The 24,903-nt window shown below is 43.5% G+C and overlaps 1 protein-coding gene across 7 annotated transcripts in view; it reads right to left on the minus strand.

Annotated features, from left to right (window-relative positions):
• The window catches only part of CPEB3 (cytoplasmic polyadenylation element binding protein 3), a 108,608-nt gene that overhangs the window by 42,834 nt on the left and 40,871 nt on the right, over positions 1-24,903 (minus strand). For 5 of the 7 annotated variants that reach the window (XM_077258566.1, XM_077258563.1, XM_077258568.1 and 2 more), the window contains 4 exons: positions 22,341-22,400; positions 15,122-15,145; positions 7,269-7,436; positions 5,390-5,479 (listed from right to left, as the gene is read on the minus strand). In XM_077258566.1, coding sequence (XP_077114681.1) covers positions 5,390-5,479; positions 7,269-7,436; positions 15,122-15,145; positions 22,341-22,400 — 342 coding nt within the window. The remainder of the gene's footprint in view (positions 1-5,389; positions 5,480-7,268; positions 7,437-15,121; positions 15,146-22,340; positions 22,401-24,903) is intronic. The other 2 variants (XM_077258565.1, XM_077258569.1) reach the window with 1 other exon arrangement.

A 24,903-nucleotide genomic window follows, 5' to 3' on the forward strand; every position in this document is an offset into this window, starting at 1 on the left:
GTTGCCTGACTGCCATTAGGTACCGAGATGAGATCCTAAGACCCCTTGTGAGACCATATGCTGGTGCAGATGGCCCTGGGTTCCTCCTAATTTAGAACAATGCCAGACCTCATGTGGCTGGAGTGTGTCAGCAGTTCCTGCAAGATGAAGGCATTGAAGCTATGGACTGGCCACCCGTTCTCCAGACCTGAATCCGATTGAACACATCTGGGACATCATGTCTCGCACCATCCACCAACGTCACGTTGCACCACAGACTATCCAGGAGTTGGTGGATGCTTTAGTCCAGGTGTGGGAGGAGATCCCTCAGGAGACCATCCGCCGCCTCATCAGGAGCATGCCCAGGCGTTGTAGAGAGGTCATACAGGCACGTGGAGGCCACACACAACACTGAGCATCATTTCCTTGTCTTGAAGCATTTCCACTGAAGTTGGATCAGCCTGTAACGTCATTTTCCACTTTGATTTTGAGCATCATTCCAACTCCAGACCAGTTGTGACTTACGTTGATCATTTTTAGGTTTTATTGTTCTCGAATCTCAACACATTCCACTATGTAATGAATAAAATTTACAAATGAAATATTTTATTCAGTGATATCTAGGATGTGCGATTTTAGTGTTCCCTTTATTTTTTTGAGCAGTGTATATTAGTAAATATAAATGTTTAATATGTCCGGCTTTATACCTTTTGCACTAGTTGCTTGCTGGATTAGTATGTTTCTGATATACAATACTTCTCCACCCTACAAGGGGTTGCCTATATATATATTTTACACACACACACACACACACACACACACACACATTATGATTATTTTTTTCAAATGTTGGGCAACTCCTTGTAGGGTGGAGAAGCATATCAGAAACAGATACTAATCCAACAAGCAGCTAGTGCAAAAGGTATAAAGGCAGACGCACCCAACACACATATTGCCAACAGTTTCATCCCTTTCGGGTATTAAAAGGATATTCCCAAGATAGGGGATAACGTACTATCTATAGGGGATTGTTGGGAGTCTGAACGCTGGGTCCCCCAACCATCCTGGGAACAGGGTCTGGCACCAAGCTCTGTTGAGCCCAGTATTCGGCAGTCCCATAGACGATAAATGGAGCTGAAGTCAAGTATGAGCATTCGCTGCATTCAATATGTGCCTCGTGAGCGCCATTCCATGGGTTTCAGAGCCCTGTTCTCCGGATTGCTGGAGAACCAAGTGGCCTGCCCCCCAGTGATCAATTATCCCCGATCCTATAGAAAGAGATAATTTATTATCTTCGGAATAACCCTTTAATAAAGATAGTAACATTTAATTTGCTCGTTTTGCTGTGCTCGCCGTCGTATGGTTGTGAACAGGCTGCCCCATGGTCCATAATGCTCCTATATGGTGGGAATATGAGGCAATGATTTAGAATATAGATATAATACATTGAAGAATGCCATTTTCTTTTTTCATCACTAATAAAGGTACAAAAATGAACTCCCAGAATCACATGAGCCATTTTGAAGACCCATGTTACGTATTCTCATGTGCATGAGGTTTTAGGAAATTGCTAAATTGCTACTTGGCCAGGGAATACCGTCATTCTCACACACTACCGGTCGCAGGTGGAGTCGATGATCCGGGTTACATACACCCTCAGAATCCAGACCCCATAATGTTCGTCTTTCAGCACGATAAATAGGAAACAGAATTGGAGGAGATGGAAGGAAATCTGGCAGCTTGTCTTATTTACTAAGCGCAGCTGTCAAAACAGAACCTGGAATAAGCACGTAGATCTAAGAGCATGAATGGACACCTTCACCGGGAGAAGACTCCACAACTTAATTATTTTTTTTCTTAACATTAAAAAAAAAAAAAAGAAAAACAGTTTAGATTTCTTGCCTTCCGTTCACCGAGCGGCTGGTCGGCGTGTATTCCAGTAATGGCGGCCGCTGCCTGCCAACTCTCGCCTCTTTGTTTAACCAACAACCAGTTAGAGACTGAAGAAAGAAGTCGCCAGCTGAGAGCAATCTATGGCAAGCGCACGTCGTAGGCACGCGCTCCACAAGTAAGTAACACAAATGGATCCCTTCGCAGAGGTCTTAATTGATCCAGTACGACGAGACGAGCTTATCCTTTCACACTCAATGCTCCCATTCATTATATGCACCATAAGTGGCTTTATGAAGGGATAATTGCCCGTGTTAGAGCGGCAGAGATAAACCGGAACGGAGAATGAATGACAAGGAACGGTAATGTCCTAGAAGCCACCAATGCGTGCAATCATCATCATCAACAAGTCCCTATATCCACGTACACAGGATGCGGCAAAGATTCTCATAATTCTGGCAAAGATGGCAAGTGCCCTTCCCCGGTGGTAGTCACAAGAGAGCAACGATTGCCCAGCCTGGCACTGTATCCAGCTCCCTTTAAAAAGGGAGGTCATGTAAGGGCGACTCTCAGATAGGTCCAAAAATAATGTGACCCTGATGGTAGGCGGCAATTTGTGCCAACATACTAGAGACCCGCTGCCCATTGGGAATAGGTCTGAATTTTTTGTGCAATTTTTGAAACATTTTAGCAAAAACATGCCACTGTTTGCGCTAAAGAAAAATTGCAAAAAAGGTAAAAATACAAAAATAAAGATCAGTTTTGATTTGAATCAAAATTCACAAACCCAAATAGACTCTTAATAATTTGGAGCAAAAAAAAACAAACACAAAAAAAAAAAGTGACAAATCGAACCCCATAAGTTAAATAAATGCATAACATAGTTTAATACGATACAAAAAAAAAAAAAGTATGCAAAAAATAATAATTTAGAATAAAATACATTTTATCGCGCATAAATAAGAAAACTACACATGCTGGCCATGTACACAACTGTCATAACCTGAATAAATAACATTAGGTTAATCAGTGTGAAACATGAAAAAAAAAAATCTAAAGAAAATGTATAGAATAAGCGATAAACATCAGATTCAGTGCATCAGACAATAACGTGCCACGTTGGGTCTTTTCAGGTGAATGACCTCTTGCTGCTTTTTTCTTCTCTTTTTAATAAACACTTTTTAGGATTTTATTTTGCTCAAAATAAAGAGAAATAATGAAATCCCCAGTCTCTCAGTAAGAACCCATTTAATATTTTAGTGTACATGGTAAAGCACTTAGCTGCAATGTTCTGCAGGTTTTCTGGCCCAGTGAAAACTATTTCCAAGTCTAAAGAGAGAAAGTTGAACAGTTCGGGGCAGTAATTCGGCAGGAATGTGTGGGGCATTCCAGCATTTCATTAGCAGGAGTCTTCTGGTGAAGCGCTTTCCTCGCTAGATCATAAAAGCCTCAGTCGTGTGTGCCAAAAAGTAACGTATTCAAGAGCAGCCTGCGCGGCAAAGAGGGGAGTGATCGGCGACCGTGCTGGGATCAGATCAGGTGGAGGGCCATTTATACAACAGAGGAGAGCGAATGCACGCATCGCGGGGGAAAGTGACAATCTTACAGGGCTGTGGCCGATCTCCCAAAACTATGTTCAGGGGTTATTCACATAGGATGAGGATCAGGTGCTTGGTTATCTCCGGTAGTTCCATAGCCGTACAGTGCTTGGTTATCTCTAGTAGTTCCATAGCCATACAGTGCTTGGTTATCTCCGGCAGTTCCATAGCCATACAGTGCTTGGTTATCTCCGGTAGTTCCATAGCCATACAGTGCTTGGTTATCTCCGGCAGTTCCATAGCCATACGGTGCTTGGTTATCTCCGGCAGTTCCATAGCCATACAGTGCTTGGTTATCTCTAGTAGTTCCATAGCCGTACGGTGCTTGGTTATCTCCAGCAGTTCCATAGCCATACGGTGCTTGGTTATCTCCGGTAGTTCCATAGCCGTACGGTGCTTGGTTATCTCCAGCAGTTCCATAGCCATACGGTGCTTGGTTATCTCCGGTAGTTCCATAGCCGTACGGTGCTTGGTTATCTCCAGCAGTTCCATAGCCATACAGTGCTTGGTTATCTCCGGCAGTTCCATAGCCATACGGTGCTTGGTTATCTCCGGCAGTTCCATAGCCATACAGTGCTTGGTTATCTCCGGCAGTTCCATAGCCGTACAGTGCTTGGTTATCTCCGGTAGTTCCATAGCCGTACGGTGCTTGGTTATCTCCGGTAGTTCCATAGCCGTACGGTGCTTGTTATCTCCGGTAGTTCAATAGCCGTACGGTGCTTGGTTATCTCCAGCAGTTCCATAGCCGTACAGTGCTTGTTATCTCCGGTAGTTCCATAGCCGTACGGTGCTTGTTATCTCCGGTAGTTCCATAGCCGTACGGTGCTTGTTATCTCCGGTAGTTCCATAGCCGTACGGTGCTTGGTTATCTCCGGTAGTTCCATAGCCGTACGGTGCTTGTTATCTCCGGTAGTTCCATAGGCATTTAATGGTACAAGTGGTACATATGCGCAACCACAGCTCCATTCTAACGAAACAATACAGCGTCCCAATCTTGAGATTAGTGGGAGTCCATCTATTTTGTGGATAGGTGTTGTGTGGGCACATTCTCAGCTGCGGTGACAGAATGACTGTACTGCTTTAAAAAAAAAAAAAAAAAAAAAAAAAAAACACAACAACAACAAGGTCTGGCTTCACTGTGGCTGAATCCGCATCCAATGGTTGCATGATTTTGAAGGTATGACCAGTAGTCATTGGCTAGTCCCGCTTGTGCAGGGTTTTGGCTGCAGCAATGGCCAGCCCATGTAGCTAGGATATCAATCTGTATCAGCAGAATACAGGCAACCAAGATACATAATGCCAAATAATAGAGATGAGTGAATCAATTTGACGGACTCTAATCCAGTGGCCACCAGATTCATGATTGCAGAGTGAAGCACGCATGATGCTACACCGAGCCTACTAATCAGAAGAGGTGCCGGCGATTACAGGAGGTTGGAAGTGTCCGTCTGGCTGCCACAGTCAACCGACACGGACCTTCGACCAAGGTCCTGAAAATCTACTATTTGCTCATCTCGTCTAAATAAGCTTCATTGGAGAATGTAAGATATGTAATGAGTGAGGCTGGCTGGGGTGGACTATAAGATGGAGCGAGTCAATACATGCCTGGCACTGACATCTAACTTTACTGCCTGGATGATTTTGGTCCACCCTGATGACAAATCTCATTTAAAATGCTTCGTATAAATCAAGAAGGATCAACATCTTTCAAGTGGCCAAATAAAATGTAGAATTGAGCAACCAAATACTCGGTAACACAACTGCCAACACAAGAAGATAACCGTCCCAGTAGGACCACTTGTAAGTCCCATAGCAGGTCATGTTCTAGGACTTTTGTACGGTATGGTGCACTCAGAGTATCATCTTTGACTTTATTTCAAGTGGCTCTGACAATACCCAACAAGAGAAAGAAAGGTCAATACCTTTGGGTGGAAAGTAAGATTTACTTTCTGCTTTATGAGGCCAATCTACCACCAATGGACCAAACCTCCGAAAGCTTGCAGTGATCTCATCTGGGGAAAAAAAGCAACGTAATAAGCAAATATATTGGAATTATTAAAACAGGTGATTTATATTTATGTCGGGGTCACATGTTGCGGCAGCAGCATTTTTTTTTTGTTAGACATGCTGGCATCCTCCACAATAGAACAACTTTGGATCATCTTTGCTTCCGTTTTTCGTTAATAGTTGTTTCTCTGTTATTCCTCCAGCGAATTTAGGAATAAAGTGACTGGAACATGACTTGCACGATGACACTGACCAATCAGCGATGCCGATGTAGGGACACACCTTTATGTGTACGGAATGGTTAACACCCAGTTCACAATTTATTCATAGATTTCTAGGAGGAATAACTGAGGAACAGCACAATGTAGAGCGCCAAGAAGTGATGCTCCAGAATTGAGCTTCCATGGAGAATAGTAATGTTCTGTAAATCAGACGTGTCAGGAGAGCGGACTGAAATGTAGCAATTCATCTCATCGCCTTTTAAACCATTTTTACATATTTTTCCACTCTTTTACCCGGGAAACTGTCAACAGGATGCAATGTAATAGAAGAAATGGTGTGCACTCAGGTCTAAACTGTGAGGTGCAGGTGGAACGGACTGTGATGGTCCCAGAATTACGGAAGTAAAATTCACCGCACACTCTCTTTCGTTAGTTTGCCAAAAGTGTTCATCAATTTTTATTCCAAATCACAAATTCAAAAAAGAACCACAAGCATTGGAGGTCAAAATAATACAATCTGACTGAAACCCAACGTTTCGACCCTCCCGGGGAGGGAGCGCCGCTTTACGCCATTCTCTACTACCAGTAACAGCATCTGGATATTAACAACAGAGGTCTCGCTACACCCTACTCTCTTCTTACCTTACTTTCACATCTGAAACTAAGTAACCCCATGAGTAAGACCCGGGAGGGTCGAAACGTTGGGTTTCAGTCAGATTGTATTATTTTGACCTCCAATGCTTGTGGTTCTTTTTTGAATTTGTGATTTGGAATAAAAATTGATGAACACTTTTTGCAAACTGACGAAAGAGAGTGTGCGGTGAATTTTACTTCCGTAACAGGATGCAATCGACTGATCTAACAATCAGCTTCCATTCTCATCAGTTTTTTAAATACATGTGTCGCCCATGCAGAACTAAAAATGTGGAAAAGTGACCACTAAACGTCTCCCAACGGGAAACATCTGCTGCTGTTTATACAGCCAAGTATTGTTCTGCGGCGGTTTTGAACAACTGCTTCAATAAGTGACGTGAAACATATGAAAAGTTTGATTTCTGCGCAGGTCCCGCTCAGGAACCACATTGGCGCCACTAAATGGGGCCGATCTGTGCACAGACCTGTTCAGTCCAACCTGTAAATCCACAGGAAAACCCCTCAGCCTCAGATTTCTGCTGTGGATTGCACGTTAGCTACCATATTGGTTAATGTTAAATTAAAGGGATTACTTAAAACTTTCTTCAGGAGCGCACTGCTCCTCTGCCTCTCATCTTCCTACCTGCCAATGAATGGGGAGCTCCAGAAGATACACAGTTCCAACCTTTCGGCACAGTCTCGCCACCTATCTGAACTGTGTGCACTCTAATGTTGCTACTAGGGACATCGGAGGAGCGCAGAGGTACTGATGCTGGCCGGATTTAGCAATCTGGTTATCCTCATATCCGTACTTGCTTGACAGCTCCATAGCAAACAGATCACAAGCATGCATTTTTTTCCTTTGGAAACAGGCCACCCCTGACAGACTGCAGAAGTGGCCGGTAATGGGCAATGAGAAGTTAACTTTAATGGAAAGTACCTTCATCAATGTCTGGAGGCAATCCGCCAACAAAAACCTTACGAGAGTAGCGCTCAACCCGTTCGCCGTTCTGACAGTGTGTGGGAGAACTCAAGCCAGAGGACAAGGACTGGTCAGTGTGACCATCGCTAAGGAATCCATCTTCAAAGGGGAAAAGAGAAGATCGACCTAAAAAGTGAATAAATAAATTGCATTTACCGGTATTGAATAGTATAAATGTTTAGAAGAAAAAAAAAAAAAAATTACAGTACAGGCAAGTTATGAAAATGTTGGAATATTGGAGTTTATGACAAGTGAATGGGGTCACATTGAGACCCGTAAGGTACCTCGACAAGCAAGTCATAAAAAGTCTGAATCAATTGGATATTTTGGGACTTGCTTGTTGTGGTATCTTGTGTGTCGTAATCCAACCTCATTCTATTGAATTATGCAGGGGTGCATCAGCGGCACACAGAGATCTTTGGCTGCATGACCTGCGACACTGTGTGTCCGCAGGCTTAGTCTTCGAAAAGAGGTTCTAGAGCAGCTCATTTGTGTATTATTAGAAGGAACATACCCCTACTATTAGTCCCTTGCAGCCTTGTGGTTTTATATGGTCACAAAACTTATTGAAGAGGTCTAACATTCTTATATTTAACAGTATGGAAAAAGTGATAACATAGGATAATATACAGTACAAGGTAATTGCTCATTAATATTAGTAAAACACCACAAGACAAGAGTTACACTCAGAAACAAGATTGATTAAGGCATGTAGTAAAACCGAAATAACCACTCAATATACAGAAGAATTTACCAGTACAGCCCAGTAAGGACCAAATATTAGCATCAATACCTAGATGGAAATATAAGCCGTGTTCACACTTACTGTAAATGCTGCAGATTTTCTACAAGCGCTTTCACCATAATAATTGTCATTTCTGACTATAAAATTTTGAAGCTCTACTCCTTTTCCCTCCAATTCATGTGTTTTGTGAGGATTTGATTCAGGGTTTTTTTTTTTGTTTTTTTTAATTTGCCCCAATAATGTATCAAATAAAAAAGCAAAACACATTAAAAAAAGCAGCAAAAACACAATACTCTAGAAGATTGTTATCCTTTATTATGGTGCAGACACCTGCAGAAAACATGCAGATAAAAAGCAGCAGAAAAAAACCCCCAAAACACTACATTTCTGCCACGTGTGAACAAGGCCTTAACCCTTAGTCACGTGGGATCCATTGGACCCTGAGCAAGTTTGTTTTCATCACATTTTCACAAGTATGGAAGGTAGGTAACAGTCAGTTTCTTTCTGTTCTTCATATTGGCATGTAGGGTGGCAGAGGTGAACTGTGACATCAACGATTGTAACTGGCGGCTCCAGTCCTCTACAGTATAAAGAAGTGTTGCCTTCCACTGTAATCCAGCCTGTGATGATAATTAGTGATGAGCTTGTGTACTCGTTGCTCGGGTGACCTCCGAGTATTTGTTAGTGTTCGGAGATTTAGTTTTCATCTCGGCAGCTGAATGATTTACAGCTACTAGCCAGGCTGAGTACTCGTGGGGGTTGTTTGGTTGCTAGGGAATCGCCACATGTAATCAAGCTGGCTAATAGCTGTAAATCATTCAGTTGCCGAGATGAAAACCTAATCTCCGAGCAGTCAAATACTCAGACCACCCGAGCAACGAGTATACTCGCTCATCACTAATGATAATGAGACTGCTGAAAACTCTTCTGTACAGAACAGAAAGTATGAGTCGAATATTATCCCTAGAGGCCAGTGTGATAACTGCAATATTTAGGTTTTGTCATGTGTTTTTTTTTTTTTTATGGATCATGATTTGGAAAATTTTAAAACAATAAAAAAAAAAAAAAAAATACATATAACATACAAACCAGATTTATCCAATAGGTTATTTTCTGATGACACATTCCCTTTTAAGAGTATGTTTACATGGAGAGTTTATGCAGCAGTTTTCCTGGGCGCAGACTGACAGCTGGGGCCCCAAAGTGTGATGGGTGCACGTCTGACCGCTGGGGTCCCAACATGTGATGGGTGCACGTCTGACTGCTGGGGTCCCAACATGTGATGGGTGCACGTCTGACTGCTGGGGTCCCAACATGTGATGGGTGCACGTCTGACTGCTGGGGTCCCAACATGTGATGGGTGCACGTCTGACTGCTGGGGTCCCAACGTGTGATGGGTGCACGGCTGTCTGCTGGGGTCCCAACATGTGATGGGTGCACGTCTGACTGCTGGGGTCCCAACATGTGATGGGTGCACGTCTGACTGCTGGGGTCCCAACATGTGATGGGTGCACGTCTGACTGCTGGGGTCCCAACGTGTGATGGGTGCAAGGCTGACTGCTGGGGTCCCAACGTGTGATGGGTGCACGGCTGACTGCTGGGGTCCCAACGTGTGATGGGTGCACGGCTGACTGCTGGGGTCCCAACGTGTGATGGGTGCACGTCTGTCTGCTGGGGTCCCAACATGTGATGGGTGCACGTCTGACTGCTGGGGTCCCAACGTGTGATGGGTGCACGTCTGACTGCTGGGGTCCCAACGTGTGATGGGTGCACGTCTGACTGCTGGGGTCCCAACGTGTGATGGGTGCATTCTGACTGCTGGGGTCCCAACATGTGATGGGTGCACGTCTGACTGCTGGGGTCCCAACGTGTGATGGGTGCACGTCTGACTGCTGGGGTGCCACCGATTATAAGAATGAAGGGATGGCAGAGCTTAAAAGGGGATAGTGGTGCAGTATCTCGTTGCAAGGGGTACGGTGCCTAAAAACAGAAACCAATTAGAAAAGCTAAAGCAAGCACAATAGAAATGCCTCAGTGTCAGGATGGGAGACTTGGATTCCAGGCAGTAACCAGCAGAATTCTGAATGCAGCAGTAAATGTCAATGGACACCATACCTTAAATCTAGATGTGATCCGCAATATTGAAAATTAAAATTCTTGATTCATCAGAGGCTGATAAAATCAATAGTTTGGTCTCATGTGACCGCACCTGTGTGGGAAGGGGGACACCTACACCAATTTCACCTGGATGTGTGTCCTCTGACGCACATTCAGGTGAAATGTATTCGGACGCAGAGACCAGCTGGCTCCGTGCGCTGCAATGCACAACACCGCTAATCAGATGCCGGTAGCGGATGTCCACTTACCGGTGAAATCATGCGCTGCCCATACCGGCACGCCAAACTCAGCTGCCAGTTCCAGAGCAGGAAGCCGAGTGGCTGGGAAGGCGAGTATAAACCTTTTTTTCTTTTAAAAATGTGGTGGTGAAGAACTGAAAGGGCTCAGGATGGGGGGACATTATTCCAAAACGGCGGACATTATACCAGAAAGGGGTCAAGGATGGAGGAGTTTATTACAAGAAGGAGCCAGGACGGGGGACATTATTACATGAGGCAGAACACGTACGTCTTTATAGGATCTAGAATGCTACAAGGGCCCATACAGCTGACCAACATGCAGGTGGGGGCTCCGCTCCAAATTTTGCACTGGGGCCCATCGGACTATATATACGCCACTGCCTGCAGCAGCATGCGTGTGCCTCTAGCTCCTCCCTGCATACACTTTCATCAGCAGCAAATGTCAGCTCATACTAGTGAACTGAGAGTGAATGATCAATCCAGGAGGTAAATTAATTACTTGACGTCATATTAAAGGGAGAGTGTCATCTTGGAAAATGCCATTTAGCTATCTCTATGACTGAAAGCCAGTAGGTCTGCAGGTACAGTCACTGCTCACTATATGCGAGTGGCAGCTGTAAGCACATCCTGGCACTTTGACAGCTGTGCTTCTGTGCAGAGCAAGCAAAGTGGTGGGGAGTGCTTACAGCTGCCACTCACATTATAACGAGAGGTGACTATAGCGGCTCTGGGCCCGCCTCTATGACTGAAAGCTGGGAGCTCGCGGTAGGAAATACATTCATTTTCTCAGGTAGCCGCACTTTTAGTAAGGCAGGCAGACAGCATTGTAACACTATTTACCTGCAGATAAGCCATACATCTGCAGGAAAGATAGTGTTTTCCAAGATGACAGGTTGCCTTTAAGTCTTATCTTAAAATGTACTATCGATTTATGAAAAACAAGCGATTACTTTCAAAAGGGAGTCTTTTATGTGCACAAGTCAGGATTTCTTGCAGAAATTTCCTGAAGAAAACTGGAAATTTTCTGCAAGAAATCCGCTTTTTTTTTTTTTGCGTTTTTTTCTCGTTTTTTTCGCTGTTTTTTTTAGCATTTTGCAAGCGTAATTAGCTTGCAGAATGCTAAAGTTTTCCAAGCGATCTGTAGCATCGCTTGGAAAACTGATTGACAGGTTGGTCACACTTGTCAAACATAGTGTTTGACAAGTGTGACCAACTTTTTACTATATATGCTGCCTATGCAGCATCAATAGTAAAAGATAGAATGTTTAAAAATAATAAAAAAATGGTTATACTCACCTGCAGGCGTCCGTTCCTATAGATGCTGTGTGTGTTCAGGACCTTCGATGACGTCGCGGCTTGTGATTGGTCGCTGAGCGGTCACATGAGCGGTCACGCAACCAATCACAAGGCCGCAAAGTCATCGCAGGTCCTGAACACAGACCATCTAAAGGAACGGAAGCGGCAGCATGCCTCCGGGGCCATCGAAGGTGAGTATATGACTTTTTTATTTTAATTTTTTTTTTACCAATTATATGGTGCCCAGTCCGTGGAGGAGAGTCTCCTCTCCTCCACCCTGGGTACCAACCGCACATAATCTGCTTACTTCCCGCATGGTGTGCACAGCCACATGCGGGAAGTAAGCAGATCAATGCATTCCTAGGTGTGCGGAATCCCCGCAATTCCGCATTTTTAATTAACATGTTGCTTTTTTTTTCCGCGATGCGATTTTTTCGCGGAAAAAAATGCAACATTTGCACAAGAAATGCGGAATACACTGTAAATAATAGGAGGCATATGTAAGCGTTTTTTTCGCGTTTTTATCATGTTTTTATAGCGAAAAAACACGAAAAATACTGAACATGTGCACATGGCCTTACCCTCAAAATCCAAATTATACATTCATATAGGGGACTCAGCCACTATAAGAATCATACATACAATCACAGATTTCACCAATTTTGTACATGAAGGAACCTTGGTGTACACTTGTTGTGGCCAAGGGCTCGGTGCACCATTCCACCCCGTCAATCACCATCCTCCGCACCTCCCCTTATGTGGATTGTCAGCGGTCACTTTTGAGCGTAGCCGGATTTGAACCCCCTAGCCGTGCAAGCACCGACACTGCAGTAGCTAAGAGCTCACAAGGTAATAGTAATGTTAATATGCCAACAAAATACACACAAAAAAAAAAAAAAAAAAAAAAATCTAGAACGTCTCCTCTTGAAACAAAACCTCATACAGCCGCATCAATGAAAAAAAGTTATGGCTGCTGAAGTGCAAAGAAGAACACAAAATGTAGCTAATCGAGAGGAATATTCCTTCCGCTGTGATGGAATAGTGAAGGCTGCAGACGATTAGCAGCTGCTGATCGCCTGCAGTGGTCACATGACACTGTTTTATGTCATGTGACCTAATTGGCCCCAGGTTCACAGCACTGCAGCCAATCGGTGAGCTCAGCGGCACCGTTTAGACCTCAAGTCAGTGCTAAAGGCAATAAAAGACACCAGAAGCTGCAGTAGGGACTTGGCGCCGGACCAGGGGAGGGTGAGAATTGCTAGGTCTTGTAGTGAATATTCTACGACTATCCGAATAATTACACAAAATATCTCTCAGGCCTACTATATGAGGCTTTTAGATAATTTTTACAATGATCTTAAAATTAACACTTTCAGTAAGTATCAGTCTTAAATAAGTTGTCCCAGGAATCTTCATATAATTCTCCGGAATGAAAAACCAGAACAAGCAGGATGCGCAATAAAAATCGTCATTAAAAACCATAATCATAACAATATGTAGCCATAACAACTACAACAATACAAAAGTCATAATAACTTATCCAAATATGAAACAAGGTCCATCATTATGAAAGGCCTAACTTCTAAGCCACTTTATCCACATTCTTTTACTACAGGTGAAAAATCCAACAAAACTTGATAATATAGAAAGAACACACACAAAAAAGGAAATAAACTACAGAGATAATTTATAACAGAAACATACACCGTTTCTATGCAATCCTATTTAAATTAATGGTTAAAAGGGGATGTCCGTGACCCATCCCATTGTTGAGGGTTCAACTTCTAGCACTTCTACCAATCAACTTTATTGAGGAACCAAGACATTTAGGCGAGCGCTGCGACCGCTCATCTGTTTACAGTGTTGCCTTCTCTCAGCACGGCACACATTTAATTGTGGCTATGCCGCATGTTGACGCATTGTCCCATTCTCTTGAATGAAATGTACGGCGCGCCAAGTGTATGGTGTAGTATAGAAAAATCAGCAGCTGACTGGTGAGAGTTGAACTATCACCAGCTTAATATTAATGAATAAAAACTCGATGTCTCGTTCCAAAGAAATCCACAGTTTTTTTTAAAATATAAACTATTTGCTAAGATCTATGGGCCGGGCATAGATCCCCCTGAGAATCTGCCTCTAGAGCTCATATTAAATTAAAGGGGAAATTACCAGTGTGAGACATGTAATGACTGACAGTCTACTCTCTTGATCTACATATCTCACACTGGTAATGCCTCCTTTGATGTAAAATAATCTCTGGAGGCAGATTCTTAGGGAGATCTATGCTCGGCCCATAGATCTTAACAGCTCAATTACATACAAGAAAAATTTGTATTTTCCTATAGGATAGGTGATAACTTATTTATCGCTGGGGGTACAACCTCTGGGAACTGAGAACACAAATTTGAATGGAATAGAGGTGGAACATGAGCATTTCCCAGTGGGTGGACCAGCAGGTAATAGACATCTTCAAATCTTGGTACAAGCCCTTTAATGCTTAAAGTGAACCTGTCAGCAGGATTTTGCTAAGTAAACTGCAGGAATCATCAGGTTGGCAATGCTACACGGATTAAAATGAGACCTTGGGTGAAGAAATCCGTCTTGTGGTTCTTGTGTAATCAGTGTTCGAAGTTTTCTGTCTCTATGATGAGGAACAGGTTTGCGCTTCGGGCGGCCTGTGGTCAGGTCTCTCCTCGGTTTCTCTGGCTTGGAGCAAGAAGATAAGACTCTGCCCACAGTCTGGCCACGGAGCACGGACATATCGTTAGAAGTTTTCAGCTAACACAGATTACCCAAGTACCACTAGACGGATTTCTTCACCCCAGATATCATTTCAATCAGTATAACTGTGGCAACCTGACAGTGTCTGTAGTTTACTTGGCAAAATCCAATTGACAGGTTCACTTTAAGAGTAGTTATCAGAGCCACGTCTTGTAACGAGCCGATCACCCATGTGCCATCCCATTACCAGGGCACATTTATTTATTTCTTGAAAATAAAACAATGAACAATTCCATATAATGACAAATAACAGAGCTAGCATCTAGAAACAGCAATATAAAGAGTTGTGTAACTTTATATTATGCAATTGCTTTATTTTTCTTTCTGAAATTGTAATACCCCTACTCCTTTATCCAATGAATCCACAACCAAAAAGAAAAAAAAAAGTTAAATCATTACAGAAATACCCAAGACCTAAATTATTCCAGAAAGAATCAAAATCGAAAACTAAAAAGGTAATTGAATTAAGAGATAAATTGCCTAATCATTCAAAAGCATCAAATGAATTCTATATAGGGGGAATGAAAAGAAATCACAAAAAAGTGCAAAAGCTTATTATTAGATAGAGTTGATTTTTTTTGTCTTAAGATTTTGGTAAGTAAAACACCCCAAAGAATTGTCAGTGTATTTACCTCGTCTTCGACCATAGCTCCTGGCTGCATGGAAACAGAGGAAAAGTTGGGAAGGTTAAAACACAAAATACACACATTGGATATCCTTGTTGTGAATGATATAGTGATGCGATATTGTGTGCTTATACGCTGATCAGTCATAGCTTAGAGTGCATTGAATTGTGAAGATTAAAAGCTTCCATATTCTGAGCCTAACATTGCAGTTTCCAAGACTTCTCTCGTGCTGCATCAATTCCCTGGAATGCACTTTCCCACACAGTCAGGCTAATTCGCAAAGTCCAATTTGAAGCAGACCCGAAAAAATTTTTTGGGGAAAGTCTATCGCATTCCTTAATCAAACTCTTCTGCATTCCCACTTCTACATTACTGAGATATGTATCCCTCCATCCAATGGCATCCCCTATACTTCTTGCCCGCTAATGCAGTTTATTCCTTTGCATACAGGTACGATCAGGTGTTTGGATCATGCAGCTTTATATGCACTACTCCAGTCAGTATAAAAATAATATACGGATTACGGTTTTTTCATTGTTTTTAAATTTTCTTTCACCCACACAAGTCATTGAGGTCCTGCTGCCATTTTACAAAGTTCATTAATCGAAGGGTAGACCTAAATGACGGATGATCATTTAGTAGACTGCCCTTTATAGCTGCCGCTATCCAAGCTTGTTCGAGTCCTAATCGAGCATCTTCGATGTGCTCAAATACTATGTTCGAGTCTCTGCGGCTGCATGTCTCGCGGCTGTTCGACAGCTACAACACATGCATGGATGGCCTGTTTGCTAGGCAATCCCTACATGTGTTGAGGCAGTCGAACAGCCGCGAAACGTGTGACCGTGGGGACTCAAACATATTTTTCAATCACGCCGAAGACACTCAGTTAGCACCTGAGCATGGCGGATAACACCTTATCCGAGCACGGTCACTCATCACATCAGCCAACATACACTGGTGCCCAAAGACTATGTTTGCAGGTCCAACGGAGTTTCTGTAACTCCTATGAGCAGTATAGTAAAGATCTGCACGCGAGTTAACCCCTCCATGCCAATTACATCTGTACATGGTATTCATAAATGAGCATTGGGTATTCTAGAATATGTATGTAGTTTATTTATTAAGTTTTCAGAATAGTGCAATTTATACACAGGATTCGGCCGGCCGGGCGCGACCAATTAGCGAAGCGTGGTTCAAATTCCACGCCAATTCGCGGCCAGACTGCACCTATCGCTGATTGTTCGCGGACGGGCATGACCAATCAGTGAAGCCAGGGCCTGCTCCAGGTTTTTGAGGGCCCCGGGCGAAAAGAGTCTCAGTGGGCCCCCCCCCCCCCCTCTTTAACACATACCACGATTCATGATGCACAGATACAGCAGAGAAATATAGCACAGCCAAGTAGCATACAGCCCACGTAGTATATAACACAGCCCACGTAGTATATAGCAGACACATAATATATTGCCCAGCCACGTAATATATTGCCCAGCCACGTAATATATTGCACAGCCACGTAATATATTGCACAGCCACGTAATATATTGCACAGCCACGTAGTATATTGCACAGCCACGTAGTATATAACAGCCCATGCAGTATATAACTTAGGCCACGTAGTATATTGCCCAGCCACGTAATATATTGCACAGCCTCGTAATATATTGCACAGCCCATGCAGTATATAACACAGGCCATGTAGTATATTGCCCAGCCACGTAGTATATAGCACAGAGACATAGTATATAACACAGCCCATGCAGTATCTAACACAGCCCACATAGTATATAGCAATGTGGGCACCATATCCCTGTTAAAAAAAAAAAAAAAAAAAAAAAAGAAAGAAAAAATAGTTATATACTCACCTTCCGTCGGCCCCCGGATGCAGCCCAGGCGTTTACCGATGCTTCTTGCGACGCTCTGGTCCCAAGAATGCATTGCGGTCTCGCGAGATGACGACGTAGCGGTCTCGCGAGACCGCTACGTCATCATCTCGAGAGACCGCAATGCATGGACCAGAGCATCGCGAGGAGCAGCGGGAAAGGAGACGGGTGAGAATATAATGATTTTTTATTTTGTTTATTATTTTTAACATTAGATCTTTTTACTATTGATGCTGCATAGGCAGCATCAATAGTAAAAAGTTGGTCACACAGGGTTAATAGCAGTGTTAACGGACTGCGTTACACCGCGGCATAACGCGGTGTAACGCAGCCATTAACCCTGTGCGAGTGCTGACTGGAGGGGGCACTGACAGAAGGTAGGAAGGGGCGAATTTGTGGCCAGACTCTGCCCGTCGCTGGATTTCCGTGACAGAAATATAGATAAATACATTTTTATAGCGCCATTTATTCCATGGCGCTTTACATGTGAACGGGGCAAATATAGACAAGTACAACAAACACGAGTAAAACAAGGCACACAAGTACAGGAGGAGAGAGGACCCTGCCGGCGAGGGCTCACAGTCTACAGGGGATTGGTGAGGATACACTAGGAGAGGGTAGAGCTGGTCATGCGGCTTTTCAGTAGACTGGGGATCACTGCAGGTTGTAGGCTTGTCGGAAGAGGTGGGCCTTCAGGTTCCTTTTGAAGGTTTCCGTGGTAGGCGAGAGCCTGATGTGTTGGGGTAGAGAGTTCCAGACTATAGGGGAAGCACGGGAGAAGTCTTAGATACGGTTGTGGGAGGAAGAGATGAGAGAGGAGTTGAGAAGGTGATCATGAGACGATCGGAGGTTGCGTGTAGATAGGTACCGGGAGACCATGTCACAGATGTATGGAGGAGTCAGGTTGTGAATGGCTTTGTATGGCATGGTTAGTGTTTTGAATTGTAACCTCTGTGCAATAGGAAGCCTGTGAAGGGCCTGGCAGAGAGGAGAGGCTGGGGAGTAACGGGGAGACAAGTGGATTAGTCGGGCAGCAGAGTTTAGGATGGATTGGAGTGGTGCTAGAGGGGAGGCCAGAGAGTAGGAGGTTGCAGTAGTCGAGGCGGGAGATGATAAGGGCATGGACTAATGTTTTTGTGGTTTCATGGTCAAGCAATGCACGGATCTGGGAAATGTTTTTGAGTTGGAATCGGCAAGAGGAGGCAAGGGCTTGGATATGTGGCTTGAAAGAGAGGGTAGAGTCAAGGATCACCCCGAGGCACCGAGCGTGTGGGACCGAGGAAAGTGAGCAGCCATTGACAAAGATGGATAGGTCGGATGGAGGGGTAGAGTGAGGTGGGGGAAGGATAATGAATTCTGTTTTGTCCACGTTCAGTTTTAGAAAACAAGCAGAAAAGAAGGATGAAATAGCAGACAGACATTGTGGGATTTTAGTCAGTAAGGAATTGAGGTCGGGTCCAGATAGGTAGATCTCAGAAGAACCTCGTAGGTGTGGTTATTTCCCACCAATAGAAGCGGTTGCTTATTTCTCGGCTGTGCCAGGACTTCCCGATTGCAGTGGTCGGTTGCCCTAGGGCTGTCAGCATAGTTTTTCCTGGTCCACCCACTGTGCAGAGAACGGAAACAGAGCTCCACTCAATTGACCACCGCCGTGTATTAATTACCTGCACATGAGTGGTCAGGAAACAACACAAAGGCGTTGGGTCCCCATTAATCATTTTATGAAAATCTCGGTCCTCCAAAGACTCAAATTGTTCGTAGCTGCCATTTTAAATAAACATGTCGGGATACTGTCAATCATATTTGGGGAACTTCCATGACTCATGCACAATTTGGCAGATCTGGAAATTTGCATTTCTGGAAAGTTTCGTGATGCTTGGTTATGAAAGGGGTTTGTACATTCAGAGGGGGCAAGAAATGGGGCGTGAAAGGGGTAGTGGTCTACCAAAAGGGGAGAGTCATGGGTAAATGTTTGCCTTGTAAGATGCACAGGGGAGCCACCTTTTAGCCCATCCTACAAAATGTAAGAAGCACAGTGGTCTTTGCTGCCAGGTTTGTTGAATACGTAAAATAAGGCGACTACTCATTCATTGAAGCCAAGGGAGAGAAAATAAAAAAAAAAAAAAAAAAGCATTGACAGAAAAACCATAAAAACCTTCCAATACACACTGGATTTTTCGAGCGTGCACATACATTACACACATAATTAGAACAAGTCTGGAGAAGTAAAAAAAAAAAAAAAAAAGAAAAAAACAGCACAAAATTCCTTTAGAGCAGGTTTTATAAAAAGACAACTTGTCAAAGGCGCAGTATATAGTGATAGAAAGAATAAAATGTAGCTGTCCTGTGGGCTTTAGAAAAAAAATTTAAAAAAAAGAACTAGGGCTTATCACAATACAGCAGCCGACAGAGAAAATTGGGAAATGCAGAATCCTGAATCACTACGATAACACTTCAAAGGCCTGCCAAATTCGCTTACAACCAAAAATGAAGAAAAAAAACAACCTCTTCCCTGCCCACACATTATATGCTCTACGACAACTGTGTCAAAGAATGGAAACAGAAAAGCGGTGTACTCCTCCGAGGAGCGGCACCATGCATGCCTGACCACTGTGTAGCGAGAAGAAATGGAGGACTAGAAACCCCCTTTATAATGCTTGGTGGAAGTCTTAGGGTAAGTTTACTATAGGCATTTATGCAGCTTTCTTTTTACGCAAATTTTCAGCTGCATTTTACAGTACCAGCAAAGTCTGAGATATCAGAAATATCATGCACACACACTGGTTTTTTTGTCATCATTATTTTGTGTTTGCATGTTTTTTTGGACATACAGCATGTCACTTCTTTCATGCTTTTTTTCAGCATTATGCACCCATTGACATGAATGGGTGGTGAAAAAATGCTGAAAATCTGCAGCAAAAATGCATGATTCTGTAGAATAGGCTTTTTTTTGGGGGGGGGGGAGGGGGGCTAAACATTTTTAGCATGCACAAGAGACAAATCCAACATGCCAAAAACACAGCAAAAAAAAAAAAAAAAAAACACAAGAAAAAAAGCAAAACCTGACTTTTACCTGCAACTTCGTTCCTGCCAAGAGATCAGGTTTTGAGGCAGAAAAAAAACCCCTGAAAAAACGCCTAGTGTGAACATGGCCTTAGTGGAAGTGATCACAATGTGAGAAAGTTATGAAATGTAAATTATAGACGCACCCTTTAAATTCCTAAAAAGTATTTATTTTTAAAGACACAGTGGGGCAACCCAAAGTAACATCAGTGTGAAGACATAAGCACAGGAGGAGTTCCAACAGGTCTGTACGACGGACACAAGTGCGGTGTCCCACCCGCTTTTCTATTCACTATAGTGGAGATATCACGGTTCCTGGGAATGAAGAAGCCTCAGTGGTATAAGCGGTATTTTTCGGACTATAAGATGCACTTTTTTCCTCCAAAAATGTGGAGGAAAGTGGGGAGGTGTCATATAGTCTGGATGTACCGGTCCGCCTGTGGTGGGAAGGAGGAGCGGCAGCGGCGGAGCAGCGGGTCACAGGAGGCAGGAGCCGGCGACTGCGGCTAACACCTGTGCCCGCTGCTAAAGAGAAATGAATATTCAGTGCATTCCACATCCATGGGCGTGGAGGGCAGTGAATATTTCTGCTTAATTGCAGACATGCTGTTAGCCGCAGCGGCCGGCTTCCTGCAGCTGCCTGGCTTTCGCGTGTCCCCGCTACTTAAGGCAATGAATATTCACTGCTCTCCCCTCCCATATGCGTGGAATGCAGTGAATATTCATTCCTTTTAGTAGCGGCACACATTGCTCACTATTAAAGAGCAATGAATACTCACTGCCCTCAACATACATAGTCCCAGCTTGGAGAGCAGCGAATATTCTGGCAGATGTCCTTGGCTTGTAGGCAGCACATGACGTCACAGTCATTCGTTGCTCACAAGCATAAATCAGCTGCTATAATCAGAAGAAGACCCTGCGAGGGAGGGCAGAAAGAAGTATAATGGTTTAAGTGGCCATGCCTATCAGACTAGGGATGAGGAGGCCCTGCATACCAGGATAGGGATGAGGAGACCATATATACCAGGACGGGGATGAGGAGACCATATATACCAAGATAGGGAATATTAGTACAGAATTGACCAAATTTTTTATTTTTTTTATTATTACTATTTCCTCCTCTAAACTTAGGTGCGTCTTATGGTCTGGTGAGTCTTATAGTGTGAAAATTAGGGTTTTTATTCAAACCAACGCGTTTCGGCACCTTTTTCAAAAGGTAGAAGAAAAAAAATCAACCAAATGTCTGGTTGCGGTGTGCCTCCCTCTTTTCTCTCTCAGAATATCAGATATAGGAAATCTTCACTTAAAATCTGAGGCCCATCAATACATAGACTGTGCTTGGAAATCCTTGGAGACAGAGAGTAGTATATGTCTAGGAATGTCTAAGGGTTCTCCAGGAGTAGAATAAAGGTGGTCAATCATTGGTGGACTGACTCTTGCCAGTACCAGTAGAAGGACCCCCAAGGATCAGCATGTTATCGCCTATTCTATCCTGCTCATTCATTTCCTAATGATGTTCTTTGTGCTTGAGACCGTTTTTGTTTTTTCATTTCTGTTTTTCATTTTGGATGTTGTATGTTTAATTAGTGCGGATAGGTCAATTAAAACAGATCCCTTAGACCTGATGAAGCAGGTGTACTAACTTAATCCATGTAATAATGGCTGTATAATACTTTATGAATGTTTACCTCATTCTCCACCCACTGAGCTAGGGTGACTGCTCCTCAGAGTCCCTCCTGCCTGCTGGGATCTCACACTGCTCAGTACAAGCCGCAGCTGTTAGTCAGGCCGGTTGGGTGGAGACTCTCTACACATTTCATTATATCACGGGACTCATAAAATGCTTCCATTATACAGCCATTCTGATGTTGAATTTCAAAGTAAATACACCAGCCTCATCAAGTCTAATAATGCAAACAGATTGCGTTTTTTGGAAGTAACACAGTGGTAAATGACCGTCAGAATCCTCACCTTTACCATATCTGTCCATGTACTCGAAAGCACTTTGTATCAGCACACATACAAGTACCGGCTGGTGACCAGTTCATGCAAGTTCAATGAATACCCTTATAAAAAGGTGGTATAAAGATGGAGGCCTGTACACAAGCACTTTTTAACCTTTTATGTCTCCCCCTGCTTCCTTACAGATTGCAAGCTCTTGCGAGCAAGACCCCAACTCCTCTGGGTTTAATTGATGAATATGTTGTACAAAACAACCTCAACAAGCAGAACATGCAAGCCTCCTGTATAGAGACCCTACACAGCGAGCAGAGAGAACTTACTGTTATTAAGTGCCATTATGTTATCTGTTCCTGGGTGATGGAAATTAATCCCCATTCGAGCTGTGAAAAAAAAAGAAAAGAAACGACAATTAGCTTTGTAGGGGGTACGCGTCAAAGCTCTAGCTATTATCAGGAGTAAACATTATTATATAGCCATTTGGATGTTGATTTTCAAAATAAGCTCATCAGTATCATCAGGTCTAAAATCTATGTAGTATGTAGTTTTTATAGTGAAATCTGGTGACTGATCACTTCTGAGATTCTTATCGCACAAGATAGGTGATAAATTACTGATCAGTGGGGGTCCGTAGCAAGGACCTGTACCAAGCGGCAGAACGGGGAATTTTTTTTTTATCCCTGTTACAAAATGGAGCAGAAGATTGGATGCCGGTCCACTGCTCCATTTCTTTTTTAAGATGCTGCCCTGAAAAGTCAAGGGCAGAGATCAGCAGCCCAATAGGCAATGAATGGAGGATGGGCCCTACTATTCCATTCTAACAGGTATAAAAGTTGCCGATCGGCGGTCGGACCCACACCGAGCGAGAAGTCATCATCTATCCTGTGGACAACTCCTTTACGATAGGCCAATAATATTAGATTCATAGAGATCTGACTCCTGGCACTTGCGCTCACGCCATTGCTAGAGTATTGCTGCCACTTGGCCGCGGCTGTGTCCGGTATGACAGCTAAGTCCTATTCACTTCAATGGGACAAAGCTGCGAACAACAAAAGTATTGGGCAAAACATGAGGATCTGTGCCTGGGAAATCATGAAGACTTCCTGAAGCGACTTGTGCCCATTTTTTAGCTGATCCTTGGGGGTGGAAAGAGTTGGATCCACCAGATGGGCAACCAAAAAAAAACCTTCTTGAAGTACTGTAACCTATTCTAAAATTGGAAGGGGATATACAAATATAATCCAGGAAGGAATCAGAAAAATCACTGAGCCACCATGCTGTCTCCTTCAGCATCTGCTCAGCCAAGGGCGGAGGGAGAACATCACGGCAAACATGCAGCCTGACAGGATTTTACTGAGCAGGAATGTACGGCCTGTCCCATAAATCTAAGTGACAAATGGACACACATACCATGGTGATTCTTCACACTTTAAAAAGGTAAGAAATCAATCAAACAGGTCTCTACACAGAGAGAAGAATGTGAGGAGGAAGGAAAGAAGAGTGGATGATGAAGAAACCAATCTGTGACCGAGTGACAGAAAGAGCGACCCCGTGAGAGTCAACATGGCTGACAGGAAGAGGAGAAAACATCGGCAACCGGCAGAAAACTCAGCAATAAGGGTTTCATTTACCAGCAGTGCTACCAAAGGGGTAGACTCCCCACTCCGGCCCATTGTTGAGGATCCTGAATAAAAGACCTCTATCTTAATATAATGTTTCTAAATTGGAAAACCCTTTTAGAGGAACCACTCCTATGGTAGATGAATCTCTGTTCATTTACCATGTTTCATGGTGACACATCTCGTAATCATTGAATTTAGGATTGTCAGTGTCCCAGGTGTCTAACATCCAGCCCCTCACCATGCAATCTGCTTTTAGACTGCAGTCATGTTGTTTTTTCCCCACAATCGTGATTTTGAAAAATTGTGTCAAAATTATGGGCGCAACAAATGCGAAATGGGTCAATGCATCCTTACACAAATTTGTGAAAGAATGGGTCATTATAAAGATCTTACTGATCCCGCGTGATCCTGTAATAGGAGCCACTGATGTAACAAGTACATTCACGACATTTGTAACATCCTACATTTTGCGAGGAATCATTGAAAAGTGGAAGAAATCGCAGCAACTCAGCCACTAGAGACCACATAAAGTTACATAGTGGGTTCACCGAGTCCTGAGGAGCAGAAAACATAAAAGGCACCAACTGCGGGCCTAAACTTCCTTTGGTGTTAAAATCAGAACAAAACTGTGTTTACAATGGGAGTTTCATGACACGGATCTTCATGGCCGAGCATATGCATGCAACCTTACATCACCAAGCACAATGTCAGGTGATGGATGGAGTGGTGTAAAGCCACCACCACTGCACTCAGGAGCAGTGGAAACATGGTCAGTGCAGTGATGGATCACGCTTCTCTATCTATTATCTGATGGACCAGTCTGGGTTTGGAGAATGCCAGGAGAACGTTGCCTAGCTGACTGTATTATGCCAATTGTAAAGTTTGGTGGAGGAGGGATAATGCTATGGTCTTGATTTTCAGGGTCCTAGAGAAGAGAATCTAAGTCTCAGCATTCCAAGACAATGTGGAGAATTCTATGCTTCCAACTGTGAAGATAAAGTTGGGACAATTTGGTGTGGAAGAACTTGACCGGCAGTACAGAGCCCGGACCTTAATATCTGTGGAATGAACTAGAACCAAGATGGTGAGTGCGACCCTCTCGTCCAACATCAGTCCCTGACCTCACAATGCTCCCCTAGATGTTGGACACCTCCAAATTCTTATAGTAAACCCTCCCAGAACTCCATAATAATGCCATGGATTTAGAATGCCAGCTCATTTAGGCTCCTGTAGGGGTACCAATACTTTTGTCCATACAGTGCAT

Source organism: Ranitomeya variabilis, chromosome 4, assembly GCF_051348905.1.
Source record: "Ranitomeya variabilis isolate aRanVar5 chromosome 4, aRanVar5.hap1, whole genome shotgun sequence".
Taxonomy (NCBI): Eukaryota; Metazoa; Chordata; class Amphibia; order Anura; family Dendrobatidae; genus Ranitomeya; species Ranitomeya variabilis.